The sequence below is a fragment of the Ovis canadensis genome, chromosome 16 (genome assembly GCF_042477335.2).
Source record: "Ovis canadensis isolate MfBH-ARS-UI-01 breed Bighorn chromosome 16, ARS-UI_OviCan_v2, whole genome shotgun sequence".
NCBI classification, from domain to species: Eukaryota; Metazoa; Chordata; class Mammalia; order Artiodactyla; family Bovidae; genus Ovis; species Ovis canadensis.
The window spans coordinates 16,092,250-16,119,878 of NC_091260.1; the positions used below are offsets into that span (position 1 = coordinate 16,092,250).

The 27,629-nt window shown below is 38.9% G+C and overlaps 1 protein-coding gene across 5 annotated transcripts in view; it reads left to right on the top strand.

Moving 5' to 3' along the window:
- The window catches only part of RANBP17 (RAN binding protein 17), a 355,460-nt gene that overhangs the window by 263,633 nt on the left and 64,198 nt on the right, over positions 1-27,629 (top strand). For all 5 annotated transcript variants that reach the window (XM_069556017.1, XM_069556019.1, XM_069556020.1 and 2 more), the window contains 4 exons: positions 9,688-9,791; positions 15,473-15,561; positions 24,887-24,994; positions 27,130-27,212. In XM_069556017.1, coding sequence (XP_069412118.1) covers positions 9,688-9,791; positions 15,473-15,561; positions 24,887-24,994; positions 27,130-27,212 — 384 coding nt within the window. The remainder of the gene's footprint in view (positions 1-9,687; positions 9,792-15,472; positions 15,562-24,886; positions 24,995-27,129; positions 27,213-27,629) is intronic.

A 27,629-nucleotide genomic window follows, 5' to 3' on the forward strand; every position in this document is an offset into this window, starting at 1 on the left:
ATGAGTCAACTCTTCGCATGAGGTGGCCAAAGTACTGGAGTTTCAGCTTTAGCATCACTCCTTCCAAAGAACACCCAGGACTGATCTCCTTCAGAATGGACCGGTTGGATCTCCTTGCAGTCCAAGGGACTCTCAAGAGTCTTCTCCAACACCACAGTTCAAAAGCATCAATTCTTCAGCATTCAGCTTTCTTCACAGTCCAACTCTCACATCCATACATGACCACTGGAAAAACCATAGCCTTGACTAGACGGACCTTTGTCGGCAAAGTAATGTCTCTGCTTTTGAATATGCTATCTAGGTTGGTCATAACTCCTTCCAAGGAGTAAGTGTCTTTTAATTTCATGGCTGCAATCACCATCTACAGTGAGTTTAGAGCCCCAAAAAATAAAGTCTGACACTGTTCCTACTGTTTCCCCATTTATTTGCCATGAAGTGATGGGACCGGATGCCATGATCTTCGTTTTCTGAATGTTGAGCTTTAAGCCAACTTTTTCACTTTCCACTTTCACTTTCATCAAGAGGCTTTTTAGTTCCTCTTCACTTTCTGCCATAAGGGTGGTGTCATCTGCGTATCTGAGGTGATTGATATTTCTCCCAGCAATCTTGATTCCAGCTGTGCTTCTTCCAGCCCAGCATTTCTCATGAGGTACTCTGCATATAAGTTAAATAAGCAGGGTGACAATATACAGCCTTGACGTACTCCTTTTCCTATTTGGAACCAGTCTGTTCCATGTCCAGTTCTAACTGTTGCTTCCTGTTGCATATAGGTTTCTCAAGAGGCAGGTTAGGTGGTCTGGTATTCCCATCTCTTTCAGAATTTTCCACAGTTCATTGTGATCGACACAGTCAAAGGCTTTGGCATAGTCAGTAAAGCAGAAATAGATGTGTTTCTGGAACTCTCTTGCTTTTTCGATGATCCAGAGGATGTTGGCAATTTGATCTCTGGTTCCTCTGCCTTTTCTAAAACCAGCTTGAACATCAGGAAGTTTACGGTTCATGTATTGCTGAAGCCTGGCTTGGAGAATTTTGAGCATGTGAGTTGAGTGCAATTGTGTGGTAGTTTGAGCATTCTTTGGCATTGCCTTTCTTTGGAATCGGAAGCGTATTCTAGAAATAGCTGCTAAAGAAAGAAGTGAAAATACAGAGGAAACTCCTTTTCTTTATTAATAATAACTAACATTTGTTTACAAATTTATAGTTTGCTATGCATTTGACATACATTTTCCTATGTGATACCACAGCCTACATGAAATAGGTATCATTGCATTGTTTATCTGTTAGGAAAATGAGATACAAAGACATTAAATGACTTGCCCAAGGTCAGTCATATAATTTGTAGCCCTCTAACCATATATTTACTTTTGCTGTTCCTTTGCCTGTCACTTTCTCAAATCAGTTAGGGAATGTAACTTTTTCTTCTTCATTTTTTTTAACTACTTGGACAAATGATTGATTTGAGGCTGGAGGGAAGAAGGGATTACTTTCCAAACTTCTATCTAAACAGATAAGATTCATGTTTATTATTTGTCCTATATTGGTATAGTACAGTTCTGTGGTCAGTGAAAGTCAAATGTAGTTTTTGAAATTTTTTCATATGTCTAATAATTGGCTAAAGCATATTTCTTCTCATGGAGAAAAGGACACAGAAGTAGATAGATATCCCAGGAGGATTTAGTAAGTGAGAAGCTTGGTCAGAAATTGTCAGTGTTCTGATAGATAGGAAGGATACCTCAACGTCTATCACTTGTGTCCATGACTTGGCAGAGACTATCTGGGAAATAGACATTTGTTGGGGTTGAGGAGGGAGTGGGCAGTAATGGGTAAAAAAGCAGCTGGAAATACTTCGAATCTATAATGAGATAATTAAGACTAATTAGCTGGCCCTGTAGGCAGAAAGCAGCCCATTAAATTCAGATCCAGTTTTAATAACTTACCTGCTTTTGAGGGTAGAGTCCAGAGCACCCCAGGAAATGAGATGCTTTAGGGGAGAAATTTTTAGGATAGGTTTCTTAGAAAAGAAATAAGTAGTCTTCTGTAGACAATGTATTTTTCTCCTGGGAACTAAAATAAACATTCTAGTTCCCTAGGGAAAAGAATTAAGGCGTGCCTCAATTTTCTCATCTATTAAATGGAGATACCTACTTTGGAGAACTGGCACGTGGTTTAAATAAGCTAAGCATGTGTGAAAGGGCCTGGAACAATTCCTTTCACAAAACAAGCACTCAGTATATATTAATTAATTATGACAAATATTTTATTGAATGCACTGTTAGGGGCATTCACTGACAGACACTGGGACCTCAAAATGAGGCAAATCCAATACCCTTAATGCAGCTGCTCTACATCAGTGCAGCTGATGACTTCTCCTGACTGATACTAAAACATCCTGCCCAAACCCATAAGTCATTTTAAAGCCAACTAAAATTCCTTGGTAGTTTAGAGGGAAACTGACAAACCAAATTTGGGCCCAAGTTAAATCTAGCTATGCACATCTCTCAAGCCTTTTCCTAGTAACTTTAGAAGTGCTATCCTCATAAAGTAGTGGGGAACAGCAGATAATGTGGACCTAGATCTGTAGAAGTCACTGGCTCTTTTATGATATTACCCTTGGTACTTGGGGTTTTGAATTTTTTTTATTTTTTATTTTTTGGCTGCACTGGGTCTCCATTGCCAGGCTTCCCAGGTGGCTCAGTGGTAAAGAATCCACCTGCCAATGCAGGAGATGTGGGTTCGATGCCTGGGTTGGGAAGATCCCCTGGAGAAGTAAATAGCCACCCGCTCTCCGTGGACAGAGGAGCTTGTTAAGCTGCAGTCCATGGGGTTGCAGAGAGTCAAACGTGACCGCGCACACACGCATGCATCGTGGCTGCTGCACTGGGGCTGCTCATCGCATGGCTTCTGCTGCTGCGGAGCACCGCTCTGGGCACGCTGACTTCAGCTGCTGTAGCACGCGGACTTGGTTGCCCCACGGCATGTGTGATCTTCCCCGGCCAGGGATCCAACTGGGGGTACCCTACATTTCAAGGCGGATTCTTAACCAGTGGACCACCAGGGAAGCTGGTCCTTGGTTTTAAACAGATTGCAGTTATCCCTCAGTAGACACAGGGCCTTGGTTCCAGGACCACCATCCCCAGCCAGTACCAAAGTCTGCATTTGCTAAAGTCCCTAAAATAAATTGTCATAGTTTTGCAATTAATGTGTACACATCCTCCTGTATACTTTGTCATCTCTAGATTACTTGTAATACCTAATATGATCTAAATGATATATAAATAGTTGGCAGCCATGGCAGATTCAAGTTTTACTTTTTGGACCGTTATAGAATTTTTTTTTTCCTGAATATTCCTAATCTCTGGTAGATTGAATCCGAGGATGTGGAACTTACGGATGTGGAGGTTCAGCTGTTTTCTTCTTCACTCACTGCCTTTGTGTCTCATTCTGTGCCTCTCCTCTTAATCCTTATTAAGAGCTTCATGGCATTAGACCTGATCTTTACTGATATGTTAGTTTCCTGTTACTGTTTTGGGGCTTCCCTGGTGGCTCAGATGGTAAAGAATCCATCTGCAATGCAGGAGACCCAAGTTCAATCCCTGGGTTGGGAAGATCCCCTGGAGAAGGGAATGGCTACCTATTCAAGTATTCAGGCCTGGAGAATTCCATGAAAAAAGGAGCCTACTGGGCTATTTTAACAAATTACCACAAATTTAATGGCTTAAATATTTTAAAAATTTATTTTATAATTCTGAAGATCAGAAGTCCAATATGGGTCTCAGTGGGCTACCATCAGTGTTAGCAGGGCAATGTCCCTCTCTGTGGGCTCTGAGGAAGATTTTGTTCCCTTGCCTTTTTCAACTTAGAGGCTACCTGCTTTCCTTGGTCCATGATCTCCTTTTCCAAGGTCCATCAAATTCTTCTCATTCTGCCATCTCTCTGGTTTTCCCCCTTCTGCTTCCAACACGCTCATGGACCTTTGCAACTACATGAGACCCGCCTGGATAACCCAGGATAATCTCCTATTTTAGTCAGTTGGTTAGCAGTCTTTTAATTCTCTTTTGTCATATACTCACAGATTCCAAGGATTAGGATGTAGACATCTCTGGAGGGCCATTATTCAGCCTACCATTCCTACTTATCTCTAATACCAAAGTATTTCACACAATACATATTATAGAATAAATCCTCAGGTAGTACAACAGGTAGTAACTGTTGGCTACCATCGTTTATTATTACCGTAAGTATTCATATTACTTGCTTCTCCTTGGTCACTCCCCCAACTCCCCAGTAATCTATCTGCTATTTGAATTTGAGGAAATGAGAAGTTTCACTGTTTACACATAAGGAGGGACCCAGATATTTGGTGTTGGTAGTTTTTTTGGGGGGTGGTGCATGTTAAGATTCTCATACCACAAAATGCGTCCTGTGAAAGTACATAGTTCAGTAGTATTTAGAATGCTCACTTAGTGTGCAGCTGTTACCATTATCTGATTCCAGAATATGTTCCTCACCCTAGAAAGAAACCCTGCACCTATAATAGTGTCTCCTCCTGATCCCTGGCTCCTGGGAGGCACTCATCTACTGTCTGTCTCTATGGATTTGCCTGTCCTAGACGTTTAGTATGAGAGGAGTCACATATGTGACCTCTGGATCTGGCTTCTTTCATGCACCATGATGTTTTTGAGGCTCATCTATGTTTAGCATCTATAGCACTTTATTCCTTTTTTGGCTAATATTCCATTGTGTGGATATACCACATTTTGTTTATCCATTTATCAGTTGATAAGCAGTAAGGTTGTTTCCACCTTTTGCCTATTTTGATAATGCTGCTCTGAACATTCGTATGTTAAGTTTTGGTATGGACATATGCTTTCAGTTCTATAGGGCATATGCCTAGGAATAAAATTGCTGGGTCATATAACAACTCTGTTTTTAACTTTTTGAGTACTTACCAAACTGGTTTCCATAGTCACTAAATCATATTATATTTACTTCACCATTTTACATTCCCACCAATCTAGATTTTAAATTATACAAAATAACAAATGAAGTATCCTATAAATAAAATATCTAAGAGCCAACATACTAAAATAGTTACTATTTGTATTTTAATGTGACTTCGCTGAAGGAAAAAAAATTGAAATTCAAAAACGAGTGACTTTCTGCTGAATCAGTTCGTTGGAAATCCAGTAGAGGGAATTTAGCTTTAGGTGTCCCCCTAAAACCTGAGGAATAGTGTTTTGATCTATGCATGACTGAGAACGTAGAGTGCTGTGTTAATATTTACTTCTCCGGATGCCAGTGGAAATAGTAGCCTAGAAATTGACACGGCAACCTCGCAGATTATGCTGGTGTCTGAGCCCTTGTCTTGTTAGAAAAAAGAAACTGGCAGCTTCCATTATTATTCATAAAATGTTCACATGTCGATTTGGCATACTGAATCTGTGACTGCATACTTGAATCTGAAGTTGCAAGACAGTAAATGAAACCTTCGTCAGTGACACAGTGGGGAAAAATCTTTAATAGATGTATAAAGTGTTTCACATGAGTAAACAAAAATGACCAGTTTTCCAGCTGAGATGATGCAACATAGCATTGCAATAATAGGAACAGTGCTAATTGACACATAAATGTTTCTGTGGGAATAATGCACCAATGTTTCTCATTTGCCCACCTTAAGCTCAAGTGATTGTGGAGGAGTCCCTTTTTCTCATCAGAACCAAATTAATTGTTCTTCACCCTCTTCTAATTTCATGCAACTGCAAAGTCAAGATTTTGTGATCCTGACTTCAGTCCCTACCTCCGACCCCTTCCACCCTGTCGGAGACATAGAGGGGAAGAACATGAAGTAGAGTTGGGGAGTAAAGCAGAACTAATTGGAGACCATGGTTCACTGACATTTACCAGCCAGAAGATGTTGGACAAACTGCTTAACTCCTTCAACCTCTCAGTTCACATTAAATTGAAGGAAATAATCATACCACTTTATAGGATTGTTGTGACCATTATTGACGTAACCGTGCTTTGAAGATAGTAAAGGCTACATAGGTGTTTGTTAAGTAGATTAAGTACCAGATTCATTGGCTGCAATTGTACGTACTCAAGAAATAGCTATTGTTATCCAGTCACTACACAAATTCTTGACCCTTTTCTAGGCACTGGGAATACAGTTATGATGAAAACAGACTGGGTTCCTTCCCCAAGGAGCTTACATTCTAGTAGGAAAGACAGTGAATAAATAAGCAAATTAATAGCCAGTGATAGTAAGTCTCTCAAGAAAAGTGGAGTAGTTTAGGAGGTTGGCAGGTGGGTGGGGGTGGAGGACACCCACTGTGTGCTGTTTGGGTAGAGCAGTCTGGGAAATCCTTTCTGAGGAAGTGACAGTAAGTAGACTTGCTGCTCACATTGCTTTCTTTAGTATTTGCATCTTGACTTTTCCCTTCACATCTTCATGGCTTTCTCTTATGCTCCTAACGTCCTTGCCTGCCTCAGACTTTGATGAGGAAAGAGATAGTCAGGAATTTTTTTAATCTGCAACTCAGTATACTACATGAAGGGTTTAAATGTTCCAAGTTCTGAGTTTATCTTTGTTCTGAGTAAACATCCTTACCTTGCTCCCAGAGGAAGGATATTGGGCTGGCAACCTCATTGTCACACTTTATTTGACCACCATAATCACCTCTCTTAAGTTCATGTTACGCTCAAAACAACAAAAATGTCCCTGGCTATCGTTTTTGAGTGCCAGACACTAAGCAACAGGGCATACAGGTGTTTTGTCATTTAATCCTCACAGCTACCTTTAAGAAGTAAATGTTATGTCTCTAATTACAGATGAGTGAAGAGAATTTATCCAAAACCAGACAGCTAATACTGACAGAACCAGGATTCAAGCATAGAACTTTCAAAGCATCCATTCTTTTTAGCACCCTATCTGCCTGCAGTGATCATTATCACTGATCTCATTAATCCCATCTTTAGAAGGGTGAGATTACATAGTTTAAATATAATGTATTATATATGTAAGGAATTGATGTTTACTCCGGTCAGTATTTTTTCTGTCTTTGGTGTTAAGAAAATAAGATGCTTCTAAAACTGACCTTTAGTTGAGCAGCTTCTCTTCATTCACATGCACGACTTCCCTAATACACACCAGGCTCTGTTCCAGGTGCATCGTCTGTTGTGTGTGTGCGAAAACATTCAGTAAACACAGTGATCTGCAAAGATAGCTATTCTTTCTTATTTTATAGATGAGAAAACTGAGACCCAAAGTGCAAATATCCATACTTGGAAAGTACGTAGTGGAGCCAGGCTCTGGGTCTGTTTATCACGTGTCTTACCTACATCGTGCTCCTTCACACAGAAGCAAAAAGATGCAGTTTCAGCTCTCCAGGAGCAAAGCCAGAGATACTGTCCTTATGGGCTGATAGATCTGATCATTTGCATATACACATTATAAATTTTTTCTCATTTAACCCCCACAGTATCCTCATCTAATGGTGGTAGTGGTGGAATGCTGTAGGTGGTATTTTTAGTGTTAGGGTTAGCTATCTGCCAAAATATCTGCCATTCCCATCAGACTGACAGATGCCGATAAAGAATCAAACAAAATGCTGTGGGAACCCGGAGGAAGGTGGGAAAGCTGGCAGTAGAATCTTAGAGAGTGTGTGAAGGGGCGTTTGATTCAGACATTGGGAAAGCTATCATTTACCCTAGGCTTTGACAAATCAAACTAGCTCCTGTAAAGATCTCTAATGTTAGCACCAGTTGACAGAGGGTGTGTCTAAGAGGAGTAACTTGGTTGCAGAGTCAACTTTGCAGAGCGGAGATTTTAATCTGGAGTCAGACGCACTGCCATTGTACCTCGAGGTCACTATAATTTGGTTTCCCTTCACCTAGTACCCTTATCCTTGTGTTAAACAGCACACTAGGAAAGAGTCATCGGCCTTTTGACATCTCTTTGTCAGCAAAGCAAAGTCCCTGAATCTGTGGGACTCCAGAAACAAAGTGTATACATTTAAAGGGGAAAGAGGAGTCACCAAAGGTCAGGGTCAAGCCGGATCAGCCACTCCTGAAGAGTCAAAAGGTCCTGATCCTGCCGCTGATTTTCTGTGTGTGTCGCCTTGGACCACACCCTCCTGCTGCTGTTGTTCCGTCACTCGGTCATGTCCAGCTCTCTCTAACTCCGTAGACTGCCAGGAAGCATGCCAGCCTTCCCTGTCCTTCACTGTCTCCCGGAGCTTGCTCAAACTCATGTCCACCCTCCTTATCTGTAGAATAACATGTAGGCCAGTGTTTCTCAAACATTTGCATGCATCTAAATTACCTGCAAGGAGATCCAACCAGCCCATCCTAAAGGAGATCAGTCCTGGGTGTTCGTTGGTAGGACTGATTTTGAAGCTGAAACTCCAATACTTTGGCCACCTGGTGCAAAGAGCTGACTCATTTGAAAAGACCCTGATGCTGGGCAAGATTGAGGGCAGGAGGAGAGGGGGATGACAGTGGATGAGATGGTTGGATGGCATCACCGACTTGATGGACATGGGTTTGGGTGGACTCCTGGAGTTGGTGATGGACAGGGAAGTCTGGCGTGCTCTGGTTCATGGGGTTGCAAAGAGTCAGACACTACTGAGCGACTGAACTGAACTGAACGGAAATTACCTGGAGGGCTGCTTAAAACAAAAATTGCTGGATCTGGGACGGAACCTGAAATTTTATATCTAACAAATTCCCAGGTGATGCTGATGCTGCTAGGGCAGGAACCAAACTTTGAGATCCACTGGGTTCTTCTCTGAGATCTTGTTTCCTCTCTATCTATTTAAAAAATGATAGCACAGAAATCACAAGATCTAGACAGTATAATTCCACCTCCAGCTAAGTATACTACGTTAAGCAAGTCACTTAACATTTCTCTGTTTCTTCATCTGTAAAGTGGGGCTCACAATTCCCTGTGGCATAGGATGAATGAGTAAACTTTCTCATTTGAAGGAACCCACTCTTGTGAAGGATAGAATGCAAATTGTCAGTTGTGCATATCCATATGTTAAGTGAAGATTCTACTTTCATAGTGAAAAACAGTAGAAAATGTCTCTTCCCGCTTTTATAAAAAGAAAAAGAAGCTTATTGCAAAAAGAAGTGTACTCACGGAGAATGTACTTAAAATCATAATGACCCATGAGGAACCTCATCCTGTTTTGGCAGGACCCCATCCTGTTTCCCTGACATCTATTTAACAAATTAATAAAAAAGAACATAAATAAAAGCGAATAATAACTTAGCACTGTCTGGGCACCTGAGTCTGTGAGTCCTTTAGGGCCTTGGCACCTAAAGAGAAAAGGAAAACAGACCTTGTTCTCTGAGGCTTTGACAGGGGCTTTCCTTGAGGCATTAGGGAAGCTCTGGGGGCCCTAAAAGCTGAAAGGCTGAGGTGCCTGGGGCATGAGTCTGTTTGATCCAATAAAGAGCCAGAGAAAAAAATGGCTGGTAAGTAATTTTGCTATTTCATTTGGTGCAAAAGAGAAGGCAAAACACCAGAATATTCAATGAGCCAAAGCACAGACTGTGATACGGATGTGAATGCAGGCTGACCCCTTCTCGAGAGCATTTCTGAGCCTGAATAAAGCACTCAGTGTGAAGGCTAATGGACAATAGCATGCATTTCAAACCGTGATGACCCTTTTGTTTTTCTGATAGGCGAAGATGAGGATGAATTTGAAAATTTCATGCTGCCTCTTACAGTCTCTTTCGAAACAGTATTACAGATATTCAACAACAACTTTAAACAAGAAGATGTAAAGGTGGGTTTGTTTCCAAACATGGGAAAAGGTGATTTTGCTCGTTCTAGGACAAAATCCAGGCCTAAATTCTGAAAAAGGTCTGCATGTTTGTGTGTGCTTCGTGCCCCATCGGTCTTAATTTACCACGTACACGAGTCTTCGAGGTGTACTTTTCATATACGTGCTTTTCTAGTTTCTTATACAAATGGACTTTGAGGTTGTCAAATGGTTGCAGATAGTCAGCTTATGATTAGATGACGTATTTGTCCCCCATGGCAGCATCTTTTCAAAGCACATCTCTCGTGAGTACGCCACTCTAGATGTCCCTGCTCCCTCATGCACCCCGCACTGTGTGTTCAGCATATTTATATGGGGGAATGCGCAAATGTACACGTGCTAAAACACCACCTCTCTAAATAGTTTTAGAACAAGAATTTATATAAATCAAGACTTTATTAAATGGCTAGGCATATATGTATAAATAGGAGCTGGTCTTGAAGTATTGCGTTCTTAAACTGAACAAAGTGATTAGGATAACTGATAGCTAAATAAGGTTTTTATGTGCCTGTGGGAGCCATATTAGGATTGATTTGACAAGTCAGTTCAGCTGTGGCAACAGTCATAATATCTAAGACAACATTATGTTTTATTAGTAAAATCCTTAAGTGTGTAGCAAGCTGTTTGTGACAACACAGCCCCATGTTTTAATATGGGGGATGGGGAACACGAGATCTGCTAAATAGGAGTAACGTCTTCTAAAATTCTCATGCATCAGGGCTATATTAAATAGACTGACACTGGCTAGTATTCTTAAAAGACTAATGAATATATACCGATAATGTAGGCACCTTTGCTGCTGATACCTGAATCATGTTTACTGTTATTTGAGCTACAGTGAAAATACTGACCATCATTTTGCACAGCTCTTCTCTCTACCAAAAGGAAATGTTAGCACTAAGAAGCCAAATAGAAGAATGGTGGCCTTTGGTGATTGTTTAGTGTAGTTCTTCTACTAAAAAATAATCAACTAAACACTGTACCTTTTATTTTGAAGTAGAGTTTTTGAAATGAATGTTTATCAATATGCAATTGTCATAGAATTTTAAAAGTAAAAAAAGATCTTAGTGATTTTCTGTGTGTTTGTAATGTTGCTGAAATTCTTCACCAGAGTTTCTACTCAGGTTAGCTTTATTTTTCAGTTGTCTTCCAAATATTTTTAATGACCAAAAATAAATCTTTGCAACTTTAAGGTGGCCATCTCTGCCCTTTATATCAGAAAAGAAGCAGTAAGATTGAAAAAGAGTATCTTTTTAAAAATTACATTTGTCTCATTTGAAGATTTCATTATACTCCAAGCCCATTTTGATGTAATCCCATCTAGTTTGATAGAAACCATCTTCCTAGAGTCATTTTTAATGGAGTTCCAGTGATATATCCCTAAACCAGCAAGTTCTTAACGACCCTGGAAAGTGACTGCTTGATTACACTTTAACGGTATTTGCAAATAAAATCACAAGTAATTAAGGGGAAATCTCCAGGCTTTTGAGCAAGTTTGATGCATGATAACTGCCTGATTCAGCTTCATCTAGAGTAATGCTGTGTAGGCAACAGCTACTGAGATCAATAGCAACGTAATGATAGTGGCAGAATTAAGTGAGTAACCTGAGCACTGTGCCTCAGAATGCATGCAGCTGCCACGGACCAAGGCCACACAGTGCACTCCGCGCTTCCGCCCTAAATGTTCATCAAAAGACGCCCTGCAGGAAAATGGAGTTAGACGCTCTTTATTGCTGATCGTGTCTCTTGCCACATTTATCAGGGAAATTGGATTAGCAGTTGGCAGCTGCAGGTAGACAAGATTCTGCAGTGATTAAATATGCAGCTTGGCTGCATTTGTTGTGACAGACCTTTAGTAAATTCTACTGTAAGCACCATCTGTCTAATTTGTATAAAGAAAACTTGGTGCTTTAAGCTACCGATAAAGAACTAAATCTGTTGCTTTATCATAAACAAAACTTTTGCACTAAATGCTTTTAAATGTAATTTATTAGGTTAAGGCTATTTTTCTATCATGATGAATAAATAATACATGCAAAAGTGCTTTCAGGTACTTCATTTTGCAAGTACTAAAGATAAAAACAGTACTGTTTTGTTCTTCAATAAAGTATTTAGTATTCCAATCCACAGGAGGTGATGCTGTTAAAATATCTCTATGAAAATGCCGCAGGACTGCCAAATTCATTTAATTTGCAACCCTTACCAGGATTTTGTAACTCCCTGTTTATAGATATTTTTCAAATGCAGATTTCAGGATGAGCACAAACATTAAGGACCTACGTTGCCAAATTGAAATATGGTTGTGAGAGGAGGAAATGCTGTAAAACTCCTAAATTTATAGCTTTGTTTTCTTACTTAGTCCTAATAAAATTGAAGAGAACCTTGAATTTTTGTCTTGGGTTTTTCTTTTCCGAGTAAAGGGGAAAAGGAAGAAACTGCCATGACAAACCCTGGCTCTAAAGCATTAGTTCATTCAAGTAAATGTTTCCCCCTATAATTGTGCCCTTAGTAAAATGCAGTCCGATACCCTGACTACCCATGCATCATTTTTGATTTGGCCATGACGTCATCGGTTTTAGGAAAATGAATGAAAACTTCTAGGAGGAAAAGGAGCAGTTAAATAGGAACCTGCTATCTTTAGTCCCTTCGTAAAAACTCCACAATGTTAAATTATTTAAAATCCTAGATTTTCAGCATGCGCACATTAAAAGTTTTCGCACTAAGTGCCAAATGTTGCAAACAGCACTTTAACAGAATGATTTTGCTTTGATCCCTGTAGCAGTTCCTGAATAATTTATCACAGGTTATTGCCTTAATTCTGGAGAGGGATAGAGCAATAAAGGCAGATGAAAACACTCCAGTTGAAACACCTTGGGGCCTGCTCATTCCTCTGACACGGCTCTTTTGTTGGAACTATTTAGAGGTTATTAAGATGTGTCTCCAGAATTAAGAGTATGCTGTAAGGATGAAGACAGCCATCTTAATTCTAAAGACAAAGCACAATGACCCTTCACCTTCTTTTTCTTTGTTGTTATTATATAGTAGAATTATGAGGATAATATTATAGCTGCCCCCAGTAGTGCCACTACAGTAAAGGGTCTGTCAGACTTTCCATTAGAAACCCTGTTTTGGGGGTCAGGGTGGAAGGAGTCGCATTTCAGCTGTTTCCCAGCCCATCCATCTCACACTTGGCACACAGACAACCGTTCACCATGCAGAAGGCTGAAACGCCAAGCAGTTTCTCCTTGAACTATCCCAGAAAGGATCCTGAGGATTAGGCACCCCAGACCTGCCCACTCCCCAAAGCAGCCTCACTTTATAAGGACCTCTCATTTTTCAGACTAGTCATGTATGGCTAGCTATAGGAGAAAGGCGACTTTTGAAATAAGCCTCTCCCCACTGTTTTAAGTGAGATGGTGAACCGTGCCTCTTCCTCCCCTAAACTTCAGTCACATCACCCTTTGCTTTCTGAGACTGTTTGGTAGCCTGGTTGAACTAATTAGCAGCTTTCCTTGTCTCATACCAAAACTGGGTGTGTTCTGACTATCAAGAAAGTACTTCTTTAGTGTTGTTTGAGCATCTGTATAGATTACTTCAGTACTGTTGCTGCTTTGAGATAAAAAAAATTGAGCATAATAAATCTGTTCCTCACATTAACACTGCATTTTCCTGCTCAATTGAATCTAATGAAAACATAGTTACTATATTGTCATATGCTTTCTTTGCTTTGTAGTAACGTTTTCTAATATTAAACATTGATATAATTTCATAAATTTAGCCCTTCTATTAACTTGGCATCTTTTAAGAAAGAAAAATTTGTGATAAACATTAACCTTTTTGTGTAATAAGGATAGTCTAAAATATTTTTAGAGCCTTTTACACTAGACACAAACTGAAACTCATTTTTCCTATTGGCCAGTTTAGAGTTGAATGGTGAGTACCTTATGTATATGTGAAAACTTAAGGTTATTTGAAGAGTAGCATGTAACCTGTAAGTGTGCATAATAAAAATAGAGCCGGAAAAGGCCGCTTTGATAGGAAGACTGCAAAGAGGATTAGAATAGAGTTGTTCAAAGCAGACTTCTTAGAAGACATATTTTGTTCTGGAAGCTGCAAGAAACATGGAAAGCTCTCCTGAGAAAGAGGAGAAAGGTTCCAGGTGATGAAAATGGGTTCCATAAGAGGCAAAATGTGTTGGTTTTTTTAAAAAAGTAGCAATCATATGAGACGACTACAGAGAGACTAGCCAATTATAGAAAAATAAGTACTGGTAAGCTTATGAAAGGAAAAGGAATAAGTTATTTAAAGAAGCAGAAACAAACGTTCAGGGTGTACAGATTCAGAAATTCAGATTGCCATCATTCTATAAGCTGTTATGCAGTATAAAAACTAATATTCCTATAAAAAAATACTTCCAGTTATATTGAGTCACCTTTTAGGTACGGGGCATGGGAGGGCAGGGAATCAAAAATTCCTGATCTTTGTGACAGATAAACTATTTCCGATTTTGAAATTTTTTAGCCATTAAATGATGGTCAGGATTCACTTCCAAGATCCTTAATGCTAATTTAAATGCCCTCCTGTAGAGATTTTCATTTATTACCAAAGTATGAGGGAGAAGAAAATCTGACTAAACAAAAAAGTTCAGAGACCATTTTCTAGCAGAGTATTTCCACTGAAAACAGTATCTTCAGAAGTCACAGTTGCATATCTTAATTATCACACCCCCTTGTTTTGCAATTATGTTTATTTGTACTCTTTGTTCTGACATTCTAGCATCTATTCATGGGTTTTCTTTCTCTCTTCCCAAACATCATCCTAAGGACAGCTTAATTAAGTAAGAGTCCAGAGTAAAATCAAATCTCTTTTATTTAAGAGTCAAATTTTTGTTTTGTTTTCTCTAAGGCTAAATATTTATGGAACACATATGTGTGTATCAGTCTCTTGTTAGGCATTTTTACATAAATTTATTCCTGACTCTACTTCTGTAAGAAAGACATTATTAGCCCCTTTTAGAGATGAGAAAACTGAGACTGATAAATTGCCTTGCTTTAAAGTCTTACAGTTAAGAAGTAAAGCTGGGTTTAAATGCAAGTCTTCTGATATTGAAGAACTCTTTTCCTTGCTTGGGGAATGTGAGTGCCATTCTGGGTGTGTCACAGTACCAGTAGGCCATCTGGCTAGCTTTATGTTGTCCTGAGTTGCTGAGAATATTCCTTAGGGATCTTTAAATGCCACTGCGCTTTCAGGTGAGACTCTGTATTGCCTAGTGGGACTGATTCCTTACAAGCCAATGTGGTTAGGATTTGTTTTTATAATGTCTAGACCCTGTACATTTCTGTTTTGTGGAATTATCGGTCCTCTTTTTTTTCTAATTTGGCATTATTCAGAAAAAAAATGTTAATCTAAATGTTTCTATGCCACCGGAATTATGACTTAGCTCAATTTATAAGAAGCAGAGTTGGTCAGCAGATCTGATGGTCTGTTTGCTTAAAAAGTCTATGGCTTTCTATAGAAAGAGATCTGAGCGAGACATTTTAGCTAATGAATCAAAATCAGATATGTGGTCATTATTGCCTGATTATTACTCCATCTGCTCTGTGCTAACGTGAAAATCAATTACTGTGTCTCTTTCCCACTGACAGCGTATGTTGATCGGGCTGGCAAGAGATCTTCGAGGGATTGCCTTCGCACTGAACACAAAGACCAGCTACACCATGCTGTTTGACTGGATGTATCCTTATTACACTGTGACAATACCAGCTCTGTGCACAGAGGGATGCCAGGCCCCTGGCTTTCGTTTAATAGTATGGCACAGTAGGGAAGAGGAAACAAAGCTAAATGAACTAATGTGTAATCAGCTAAAAATTACAGCACAGGGGCAGCAGTGCAGATAACTGAGCACAGCACTTGGATACCCAGCTCCGAGAGGTCACTTTTTTGGTGCCATTAAATATTGACAACTTAAAAATCACATCCCCAAATGATTGTTTATGCGGGGGTTGCGGGGTTCTTAGGCTAGCATCTTTAAATCAAGATCAATGAAGCCTACCATTTGGCATTTTCTAAGGGATTTGGATTTTTACTCTATCTCAAATAGCAGAGCTGATTTCACTTTTTCTCTTTGAGGCTGATTAATTCATCATGCTATAGTGTTTCATCATCATGAAAACATTAACGGACAAGAAAAGGGGAAATTAAATGGTTAGGATTTTTCATGTGAAATAAAATTTAAATTCACCACTGCCAAGGCTTAGTACAGACAGCAGAAAAATTAAGGAAACAAAATCCCCGCACAGAAATGCCTCATCATTATGAGTAAAAAGAGCATGGATTTGGTGTTAGGCAGACCTGGCTTGAATTCCTAGATCTCCTTTTGCTGTGTGAACTTTGGCAATTTTTTTCACCTCTCTGAATTTCCTCATCTAAAAAAAGAGACATCCAGTATCATGGCTTATTGTAACCATAGAAATAGGCAGTGTACTTTGTATTAATATAATGTCTGGAACATAACAGGTAAGCATAGATGTTACTATTAATATTGTTTTAACAGTATTATGTGAATCCTGTTTGATCTTAACAGAAAGTGATAGTTTAGGCAAGTTATATAAGTAACGTAATGTTTTCATGCCTTTGTGTTCAATACAGGAAACCATCAGTGCATAAGAGAAATTCTGTAACCTTAAACAACTTCCTTTTTAAGTTACATTATTTCTCAGTTGCTCTTTTCAAACCCTTTTTATCAAACCTCCCTCATAAATTGCAAAAGAAGCTTGTTAAAGATAGTCTTCAACTGATGGCACATTTATGGCAAAAACATAACAGGATCGGGGTACATTTTAGGGAGATCTCCACATGTTTAAGAAATTGTTGGACATTACTTTGAATAGTGACTTATATTTTTACTCACTATTAAAACCTACCTCATCAGATTTGCGTGTCCGCAGAAGGGTTAGAGATAAGACTTTCCGCCCGTTGAGAAACCGTGCGTGTCTTTGCTCCAGCACACAGAGCACACGTGCCGACTGTAGACTCTCACGTGGAGAGTCACAGGGAGAGCCAAATAGCTCTTTTGTGGAGAACAAACGAATCACACATGACTCTGTCATTTCTCTAAACACAAACAGAAGCGCACAAAGCAAAACCTCTAGTTCATTTTAAAAATTACTAAAGCTTCATTTTGGCACTTTGAAATTGATGGTTATCTTGAAACCAAGTACAGTTCTAGGATGTCCAGCGAGTAATGCTTCACATTTTCCTCATCAACAATCTTAACCAAGCGTTAAGATAAGAACGTTCCCCTCACCATCAAATAATAGAACTATCTGTCGTAATTGGTACTGCCTAAAATTTATAGAACATACTATAATTTAACTTTTAATTAAGCCCTTTTCATTTCCTCACTTAGCTCCTTCTTTTGGGCACCTATCAGAAATGAAACTTTTGTCCAGCAGATGGCAGAAAATAGCAAACCGGAAAACCTTGAGACTTACTGTTTTGTTTTGGACTAGAAACCACTGTCTCCTCCTTTTGCCCATAGACATCGATGTTATTAGGGTCAGGGGCGGAGGGCGAAGTGTCAGTTATGCAGGAAGTTATGTTAGATTGCCACACGAGGTGGCTTGGTACCAGCCTTGCTTATAATAATTGAGTTTCAGTAGCAAATCAGCTTCCTTGGGAAAAGGCCAAAGGCTTTTCATAATTGTATTGACAACAAAATGAATATGATAAATGGTGTTCTTTCAGTTGAGGCAAGATTTATAGTTTTCCTTTGGGCAAGGGATGAAGAGCAAATATTTATAATAATAGTAAAATTTGTTTAAAAGTTACATTATTTGATAATTCAAAGAGCTTTATTAAAATATTCTGAAATACTTTAAGCAGTTTCAGGTGATAAAGTACAGATTCTTTCCAAAGTATTCTAGTAATATAAAAATGAGTAAGTATATGATTTAAAAAAAACATAGATATGAAAGTCATTTATTCTTCCTGAAATATTGATATGTCAAACCGTCAGTGATGGTTCTCACATTACTGCTGGGGAAAGTTTATTTGCCTTTTATCCACAAAAAAAATGTGTGTTCTTTAATTTTCTGTATAGTCCTTAGCATGCAGAAGAAACATCCCATAAGAGCACATGTCATCTTAAAGTCAAAATGCATTTTATTTATGGTGATTATTTGATAAAATGCTATTTTAGTGGTTAGCTGTTTAATTTAAAAGCATTTCTATAAACACTGACTGCATTAACTGGTACACAAACTACATTGCTTATCACTCTGTCCTTCCAAGCCTAGATTGCCTGGAACTACACAGCAACCATGTTGATAAATTGTGCCACTACTAGAGAACTGAAGACGAATCATTGCTACTTCTTTATCCTGATACTGAGAGTGTAACAGTGAAAAGCATCTTACCTTGCAGTGAACTTAGTCGCCTTGTTTAAGCTTTTCCCAGATCATACATAGACCTAAGTATCAAAAATCCAGCAGGAAATTGAAAAAAAAATTTAAAAGAAGGAATGTGTACGATGCTGTTTCCTCACACTTATTCTTTAAGTTGTCATAATTCTGATCTGTGAGTCCACTGTTTTCAGTCATGCAATCAGTGCTGTTGATTAATATGCACAAACGTATTATACAAAGATAAGTCAAGACCTTGAGATTTGTAAGGGGGCGGGGGCCGGGGCGGGGACAACTTTGAAATAGAACAGTTCCAGGCCTGATTTTACCACTTAACAACCTGTGGGGTTTGGGGTAAATTACTTAATGTCTCAGAATCACAGTTTCCTGCTCCATAAAACAGGGCTAATGATATTTATCTCTCAGGTATAAGAAGTGAGTGAACTAATATATGTACACACACACACACAGATATGTATGCATATATATATGTGCGTATATAGGCTTAGTACAGTGTCTGGCACAAAGTCAGTACACTCCACCACTGTTGTGAGTTCCTTTCCCTAATACGGAATGAGACAGAGGAATCCGATTTGCTCACCTATCCAGCATATTTCTCTAACTATGCTAAAATTCATGAGGGATGTAGATTTTTCTTAGATCCTACCCCAAAATGAGCTTATGGTTTAGTAGTCAGTTAGGTAACTACCTAAATGACTGTAATAAAATATAGAAGATGGTAAGTGCCATAAAAAATATAAATAAAGTGGGCTCTGTAAAGGTGAAGACATTTCTCTGAATCTTAGCAAATAAGTAGGATTGGACTATTGGAATTGTGAAGCAAGAGGGTTTTTGTTGGTCTAAGTACAGACTTAGGAAGGAGAGTAGTAGAAAAAATATTTAGTCAAAGATACCACTTATTTTATGGTTGGACACAGGTTGTCTGGGACCCTTGACTATCAGGCTAAGGAACTGAAAAACTTACTCCACTGATAGTATAAAGTAATTAATAGTTTTGATTGACTAACAGAATCAGAATTGTATTTCAAGAAGAAAATAGTTAGCAGTGTGTTGGACAAACTGAAATAGGGAAGAAAGTAATCCTGAAAATATGCTATTCTGCAGTTTTTTTTTTTTAGTACATTGTGCTAAGCATGAGAAATTAATAAAATGTTTGCTTTTTATAAGAGTGAGTAAAGTTGATTGCTCACTAGAAGCTCATAATCCAGTGGCTGTAATAAATAACTAATAAACCATCAATGTATTGTAACAGACACATGCCAAGGACCATATGAACTTTGAAGAAGAAGAGGTTGGTGTTTGGGGCAAGAAGTAGGTTCCCCAGGGAGGAAAAAGTTGAGCTAGGTGTTGAAGGATAGATAGGCATCTGCCAGAAGGCTTCCCAGCAGCACTTGCCTCCATGAACAAAGATATAGATGGTTCACATTCAGGGAATACTTTAACAAAAGGCTCTGAACTGGCAGCCTATTTCTGTTCTGGAACCACATCCTCACACTCTTACCTCCTAAAAGTTTTAACAAAAGCTCTTTTGTTGCCTTCTAGTATTCTAGAATGCTTTCTCTACTGTGAAATCTCAGAGAAAAAGAATTACATTCTTACTAACTTTTACTTTCTTGGGGTCCAGCACATAGTAAGTAACTATCAAATGGTTGGATGGATGATGGATGGATGGGTGTCGTCAATAAGCAAACCTCATGCTTTCCAGCTTTTCATGTTTAACATCTTATAAGGCAATAACAAATCATTAATCTTTTTTGTTTATCTGGTGTTGACCTTCAGAATTCATTGAACAGATCTTTCTGGGTGAAAGCAATTAGATCAGTGCCACTTCTACCAAAGGGCTCCCCACTGTCTTCCTCCTATCCATATATATGTGGTTCTCACAAGGCCACTGGAAAATTAATCTCCTCAAGTGGGTTCTGATTCTCACCCTGTAATCTGAGTTTGGGACCCTCGCTCTGAAGCCCTTTAACCTCCCTGCTTGGTAGACCTCGACTCCGCCTCCCAGTAATCACTCATTTTCTCTGTGGCAGTCACCTCTGTCAGAAGCATATTAGAATTGGCCCCACTCTCATTCCACACAGAAAAGGGAACATCCTCTCATATCCCCAGGTCTGATCCCATAGTGAATACAGTGTGCTCTGAAAAATATGATGGCCCTAATGTCTTAAGAATGCTTTGCAAAGGGACTTCTGGTGCTTATGATATTCTTAGGTTCTGAGATTTGAGTCTTTTCAGTCTCCTGATGAGGCTCCAGGTCCTTCCCACTCATGAGCCCTGAGCTTTTGCTCAGTTCTCTTGGCGGAGTATTTTCTCATTTGTACTCCTCCAGCGTTGCTTCAGAATCTCGGTCCTCAGAGCGTTCCTGTCATGTGTGTATCGCCCACACTGAAGCGTGGATCCCCAGGAACAAAAGCCATGTATCACTTATCTCTGGATCCCTGGCCCCTCGCACAGTACACAGCACATAGCATTTACCATCTGTTAAAAAAAAAAGCAACAGATTTCTAATCCATAGAAAAAATAAAACTTTAAGTTATCTGACAGTAGCCAAAATACAGTTAATAGTCAAGTTTATTGATTTTGTATTTTTCATTTTCATCCAACTGAAATCTCACACACACACACACACTTCTTACCTCTTATCTCTGCCTTATTTTCTTTATAGTACTTTTTAATATGTCATATATATGTTTAATTTTCTATCTTATTAGAATATAAATTCCATGAGGGCAGGGATTGTTTTAATGTTTGGTTCATTGATGTCTCTAGAGAGTCTAACAGTCATAAGACATTTATAGACTAGGCCTTCAATAAATACGTAAGTAAATTGTTTCTATATATTCAAATACAGCCTTAATATGGTATATCTAGGGGGGTCAAAAGTATTGCTTTTTGCATTTTTAGGGCGCATGACACTCTTAAGGTATTTGAGGGCTTATTTTCATTGAATGTTTTGTGAAGTATTTCCTGAAGCTTCAAAGTGAAATGCACAGCTTAAAAGAATCAAATAGGTAGGTCTTATCAAGTACGCTATACCTCACGTTTACTGCAACAGATATTTTTTGAAATCGATTTTGTGCCAGGTCCATGCATGCAGTAACTGCCTATGCACTGCTCTCAGAAAGCATATGGTAGGAGAGATGAGGCGCTGTGATAGTACTGGCACAAAGGGCACTAGGGCACCAGCACCATGCACAGGAGACACTCTTAGGTGGGAGGGATTAGGGGTGGTGTCATGGAGGCTTCTTGGAATAATTGGCATCTCTGATGAAATATGAGGGACAGATAGGAATCAGCAGGAACATACTGGGCAGACACAGGTCTTTGCTCTTTAGAAACTCACTGTCTAATGGAACAGATGGGTAATACAAGCAGTCAACCATAATACAGTTTGTTATAAGAGTGGTGGTCAAAGTGGTCAAGTGAACTTAGATGAGGAAGAGACTGATGCCCTTTGACAAAAAGAAAAAGAAAATTTCACCATTCCAGGGGAAGTAAAACTTGAGCTAGATACTGAAATACAGTTTGGAATGTATTAGGCAGAAAAAAACAGCCTATAGAGGAATGGAGGCAAGGGAGAGTCTGCATCAGTGGATTTGCTGAGAATTAAGAATGGCTGAACCATAGATAAGGGCAGGAGCACTAAGAGATGAGACCACAGGTAGGCAGGGACCAGATAAGGACCTTGTTTGCCATGCCAAGTAACTTGAAATTTATTCCAAGAGCAGGGAAGAAAATCATGATCTTCCTCACCATGGAGGTCACTACCCGTAACACACAGGAAAGGAACAATATGAAGTGATTCAGTTCAGCACTTTCATCTGAAACAAAGACAAGTATATTAGAAAACATCGGAAAGAGACAGAGTCAGTAAGTCAGTCAGTTAGTTCAGTCGCTCGGTTGTGTCCGACTCTGCGACCCCATGAATCGCAGCACGCCAGGCCTCCCTGTCCATCACCAACTCCCGGAGTTCACTCAGACTCACGTCCATTGAGTCTGTGATCCCATCCAGCCATCTCATCCTCTGTCATCCCCTTCTCCTCCTGCCCCCAATCCCTCCCAGCATCAGAGTCTTTTCCAGTGAGTCAACTCTTCGCATGAGGTGGCCAAAGTACTGGAGTTTCAGCTTTAGCATCAGTCCTTCCAAAGAAATCCCAGGGTTGATCTCCTTCAGAATGGACTGGTTGGATCTCCTTGCAGTCCAAGGGACTCTCAAGAGTCTTCTCCAACACCACAGTTCAAAAGCATCAATTCTTTGGCGTTCAGCTCTCTTTACAGTCCAGCTCTCACATCTGTATATGACCACTGGAAAAACCATAGCCTTGACTAGATGGACCTTTGTTGGCAAAGTAATGTCTCTGCTCTTCAACATGCTATCAAGTAGGAAAAGAAAAAAGAAATGAAGGTAGTAGCATAGGAAGGGTATTTTCTGCTGAAGTTTTAGGGCTTAATTTTATATCCTGTGTGCATTTGGTAAAGAGGAGGCCAGTTGTAGGTAAAGGACCAGTGGAGCTGAGTCAGAGTTTTCCAGGATCTGGTGGTCTCAGCCATGAACTTATCAGAGGCATGCAAGGCATGCACTCACTATTGATGAGGATGTTTGACAATTTCTCCTTTAGTATACATGGGCCTGCTTTTAGCAAACTGACCTTGAGTAGATTAAAGCTACCCAAAGCTTTTCTTCCAACAGTACGTGAACCAAGAACTTCCAGATGTTCAAGCTGAATTTAGAAAAGGCAGAGGAACCAGAGATCAAATTGCCAACATCCACTGGATCATCGAAAAAGCAAGAGAGCTCCGGGAAAACATCTACTTCTGCTTTATTGACTATGCCAACAACAAACTTTGGAAAATTCCTAAAGAGATGGGAATACCAGACCACCTGACCTGCCTCCTGAGAAATCTGTATGAAGGTCAAGAAGCAACAGTTAGAACTGGACATGGAACAACAGACTGGTTTCAAATAGGGAAAGGAGTACATCAAGGCTGTATATTGTCACCCTGCTTATTTAACTTATATGGAGAGTACATCATGAGAAAATGGTGGGCTGGATGAAGCACAAGCTGGAATCAAGATTGCCAGGAGAAATAGCAATAACCTCAGATACGCAGATGATACCACCCTTACGGCAGAAAACGAAGAACTAAAGAGCCTCTTGATGAAAGTGAAAGAGGAGAGTGAAAAAGTTCACTTAAAACTCAACATTCAGAAAACTTAATATCGCTGCATCTGGTCCCATTACTTCATGGCAAATAGATGGAAAAACAATGAAAACAGTGACAGACTTTATTTTTTAATCTTCAAAATCACTGCAGATGGTGACTGCAGCCATGAAATTAAAAGACGCTTGCTCCTTGAAAGAAAAATTATGACTAACCTAGACAGTATATTAAAAAGCAGAGACATTACTTTACCAACAAAGGTACGTCTAGTCAAAGCTATGGTTTTGCCAATAGTTATGTATGGATATGAGAGTTGGACTATAAAGAAAGCTGAGCACCCAAGAATTGATGCTTTTGAACTCTGGTGTTGGAGAAGACTCTTGAGAGTCGCTTGGACTGCAAGGAGATCCAACCAGTCTATCCGAAAGGAAATCAGTCCTGAGTATTCATTGGAAGGACTGATGCTGAAGCTGAAACTCCAATACTTTGGCCGCCTGATGCAAAGAAATGACTCATTTGAAAAGAACCTGATGCTGGGAAAAATTGAAGGCGGGAGGAGAAGTGGCTGACAGAGGATGAGATGGTTGGATGGCATCACCAACTCAATGGACATGAGTTTGAGTAGGCTCCAGGAGTTGGTGATGGACAGGGAGGCCTGGCGTGCTATAGTCCATGGGATCACAAAGAGTTGGACATGATTGAATGACTGAACTGAACTGAAAGCTTTTCTTCAAGCTATTATCCTGAATGTTCCTTGGAGCTACAGTGAAACTAAACAGCTGATTAAGTTAACAATTTTTTTTAAAGGAAAAGAATGTATGTAGATAATTTCTAAGCCAAGAGATAAATACATGGGGTTTACTAAATAGTAAACAATTTTTTTTAAAGGAAAAGAATGTATGTAGATAATTTCTAAGCCGAGAGATAAATACATGGGGTTTACCTTCTGGCACAGTGGTAAAGAATCTGCCTGCAATGTGGGAGACCCAGGTTCCATCCCTGGGTTGGGAAGATCCCTGGAGCAGGGAATGACAACCCACTCCAGTATTGTTGCCTGGAGAATTCCATGGACAGAGGAGCCTGGCCGACTACAGTCCTTGGGGTCACAAAAAGTCGTATGAGCTACTAACGAATGAATGAGCTACTAACACTTTCACTTTCTAATTTTATGTATTTTATTGATAAAAGTTATATAATAAACACTAATTTTTTTCTTCAGTGATTTGAAGTGCAAGAAACTCGGATAATAGCAATTCAGATGTTTTACCTTCATGAACTAAATTTATTTTCCTTTCCTACAAATATTAAGTATACTGCTGTAAATATCATATGTTGCTTACATGGTACTTCATAAGTATGCTACACATAGAAGAAGTGTGGATTCCTTATTTTTTTTCTTTTTCAGTGGCACCAGTTTTCAGGACCAATACTTCTTTTGACCCTTAGATTCTTTAACAAGCTTCATAACAGGTACCCAACATATCTTCCTATTCTTCAGAGGGCTATTGAGCAGTGGTATGGAGAGCCAGCATGTACAACTCCCATCTTAAAACTTATGGCAGAACTGATGCAAAACAGGTACGAGGTGTGATAGGCAAGTGGAAAAGTAATCACTATTTGGTAGCGTGCTTCGGAGACCAGACTTTCCTGCTTAGTGTGTGTATATTTAAGGCTTAGCAAGAACCCAGGAACCAAAGATGATCGGCGAGGTCAATAGAATTAGAGATACAAGGTTGAAAGCTTTGGGGAGAAAGAATTAGGTGTATATGGGGACTCTGGCAACTGGGGGAAAAGTTGGAAGACCACAGCCATCATTATTTAAAAGATTCAAAAGCATGAAATGCAGGAAAGGTGATTTTAACTGTTTCACTGCTTTCTGTAGAGGAGAAAAGGAGCTGAGAGGTCTCTGAGTTGAGATGCTTTATTTTGTGGATGAGGCACCAAGGGCATTTCATGGACATACAGTTTGTCTCAAAAAGCCCTGGGGATTGTCCCTGCTTTGACTTTTAAGGTATCCTTCTTGTGCCAAAATGCATATATGTGGTTGATTTATACACTCACAGTTTTTATTTAAATAGCAACTACAACACTTCTCAGAAATTGCCTGGTTAACCTTGTGATTTGCACAGAGAAGCAGAGATTCGGGTTCTCTGCATATAAATATCAACAAAGGTGTAGCTAAAAGAGAAACACGGCAATCAGCTAATTGGTTTTAGCACTTTAAAATGTGTCGTTATGAATATGGCTTAGCACCAGACTACCTGTCACGTAGCAATCCTGTTTCATCAGTTCCTCTTTGTAAACTGCGTGTCGGAAGGGAGATATCCAGACAGGGAAGGAGTATGGATTGCATCTCTAATTTAATCTCTGGTGCTGAGTGTTTCACAGCAATAATTTAAAAATTTTACAACCAGAGGTGGAAAAAGACCTGGCAAATAAATAAATGTGAGTATTATTCTTTTGAAAGCTGTTAGGTTTTTTTAAAAACTGTTCTCTAGGTGCCTTAAAGACTAAAGGAAGGGTAGCTATATATTTTATATTAGAAATTTAGTTTTTATTAAATTACTATTTTTCAGCAAGATAATTAATAGTAAATTACTGATAAAACATTAATACTAAAGGAAAAAAATAATTACATTGTATATTTTATATCTGCCATAGATGGATAATTCATATCTAGCACAATTGTTCTCAGAACTACTTGGCAAAAATCTATAATATCAGATGTTATCTTGTTTATATTTCTCTGAAACCTAATGTGAATTGTGTACATACATTTCTTTAATTGGAATTGTATGTCAGCCATCAAGTGTTTCTAATAGCACTTCTAATAAGTTATAACTGCACTTAATTCTAAAGCATTTTGAAAACACAGAGAGAACTAGCAATGTATTCTATTCCTTAGCAAAGTATCTTTGCTTCCTGGTGTTTCTTTGCTATAATGTGTTCATATTTTTACTGATCCTTTTAGAAATATATGGTTATTTGTTGAAAGCAGAGAGCAGCAAGGCAGATTAGAGCCAACTAAAGTCAAAGTGATGTTTAAAAAGCAGATATTATGCCAGGATGGCATGTCAGTCCTTTGCCCTTTTCAGACTGTCCCCCCACCTATCAGAAACTAGGGAAATAAAATTGTTCTCGTTTAGAACTTCTGGGATTTGTTTCTCTTTACTTGAGCTATGTGCAGTGGAAACTGTAGCCTCGTATGTAATTTAATGTGTTTGAAATATGCTTGAAGTATCAGATGATCCATTATGCATATGAGCAGTATTAAAGGTACTTAGATTTCCTGTTATATTCTCATTTGTTTTAAAGATGTATATTAGGTACTACAGGAGATCTCAAGTGTAAATTTCTATACAAGTATCTATATAAACTGACATGCTTGGTTTTTTATTATTATCTATCAGACGTTTGCATGAAAGGAAAGGGGGCTAAGAGGTCTGTAATGTAGGACGTCAGGATATCGTTTTGACAGATAAAAGATGAATTATTTGAATGAGCAAATAAATGAAAATAATTGTATTGTCCTAGTATCTTTAGTAAAAAATTAGCACATACATTTTGTCACCACTTGTTAAATAGAATGATACTTTTTAAAAAGGATAATTGTACTGTTGCTACTTGTAATAAATGAGAATTCTGGGTATTTTAATCCTATATTTTGTTTCTTTATCTGTACATACAGTCTAAATTTTTGCTGTATTTCTCAGATCCCAGCGTTTGAATTTTGATGTATCATCTCCTAATGGAATTCTTCTCTTCAGAGAAGCTAGTAAAATGATTTGCACTTATGGTGAGTATCCTTTTCCATATTTGTCTCTGCAATATAACTTTTATCTCTTTGGAGGAAAGAAAGATGTTAGTTATTTTGTTCTTTTGAAACTTCATATCTGTATGAATTTGCGAAGTAGATAACAGGGGTGCAGAAAGCTGGGTAGCTATCATACTGACATCAGGAAAAATAAATAATATGCCTTTGACTACAGATCTTGCCTGACAAACCTGATGAATTTTCTTTTAGCTAAAACTTTTGTGTCAGGAGCAAAGGGAATGCACTATAGATACAATATTGAAATAGGATATTGAAAAGTTACAGCATATTGAAAACTGCTAAAATTTAAATTAGGGAGTTTAGTGTATTGGGTCAAAGCATGCTTAAACCAATGTGTCACTGACACTGAATCTGGGGGAGATATCCTGGTTCAGTCCA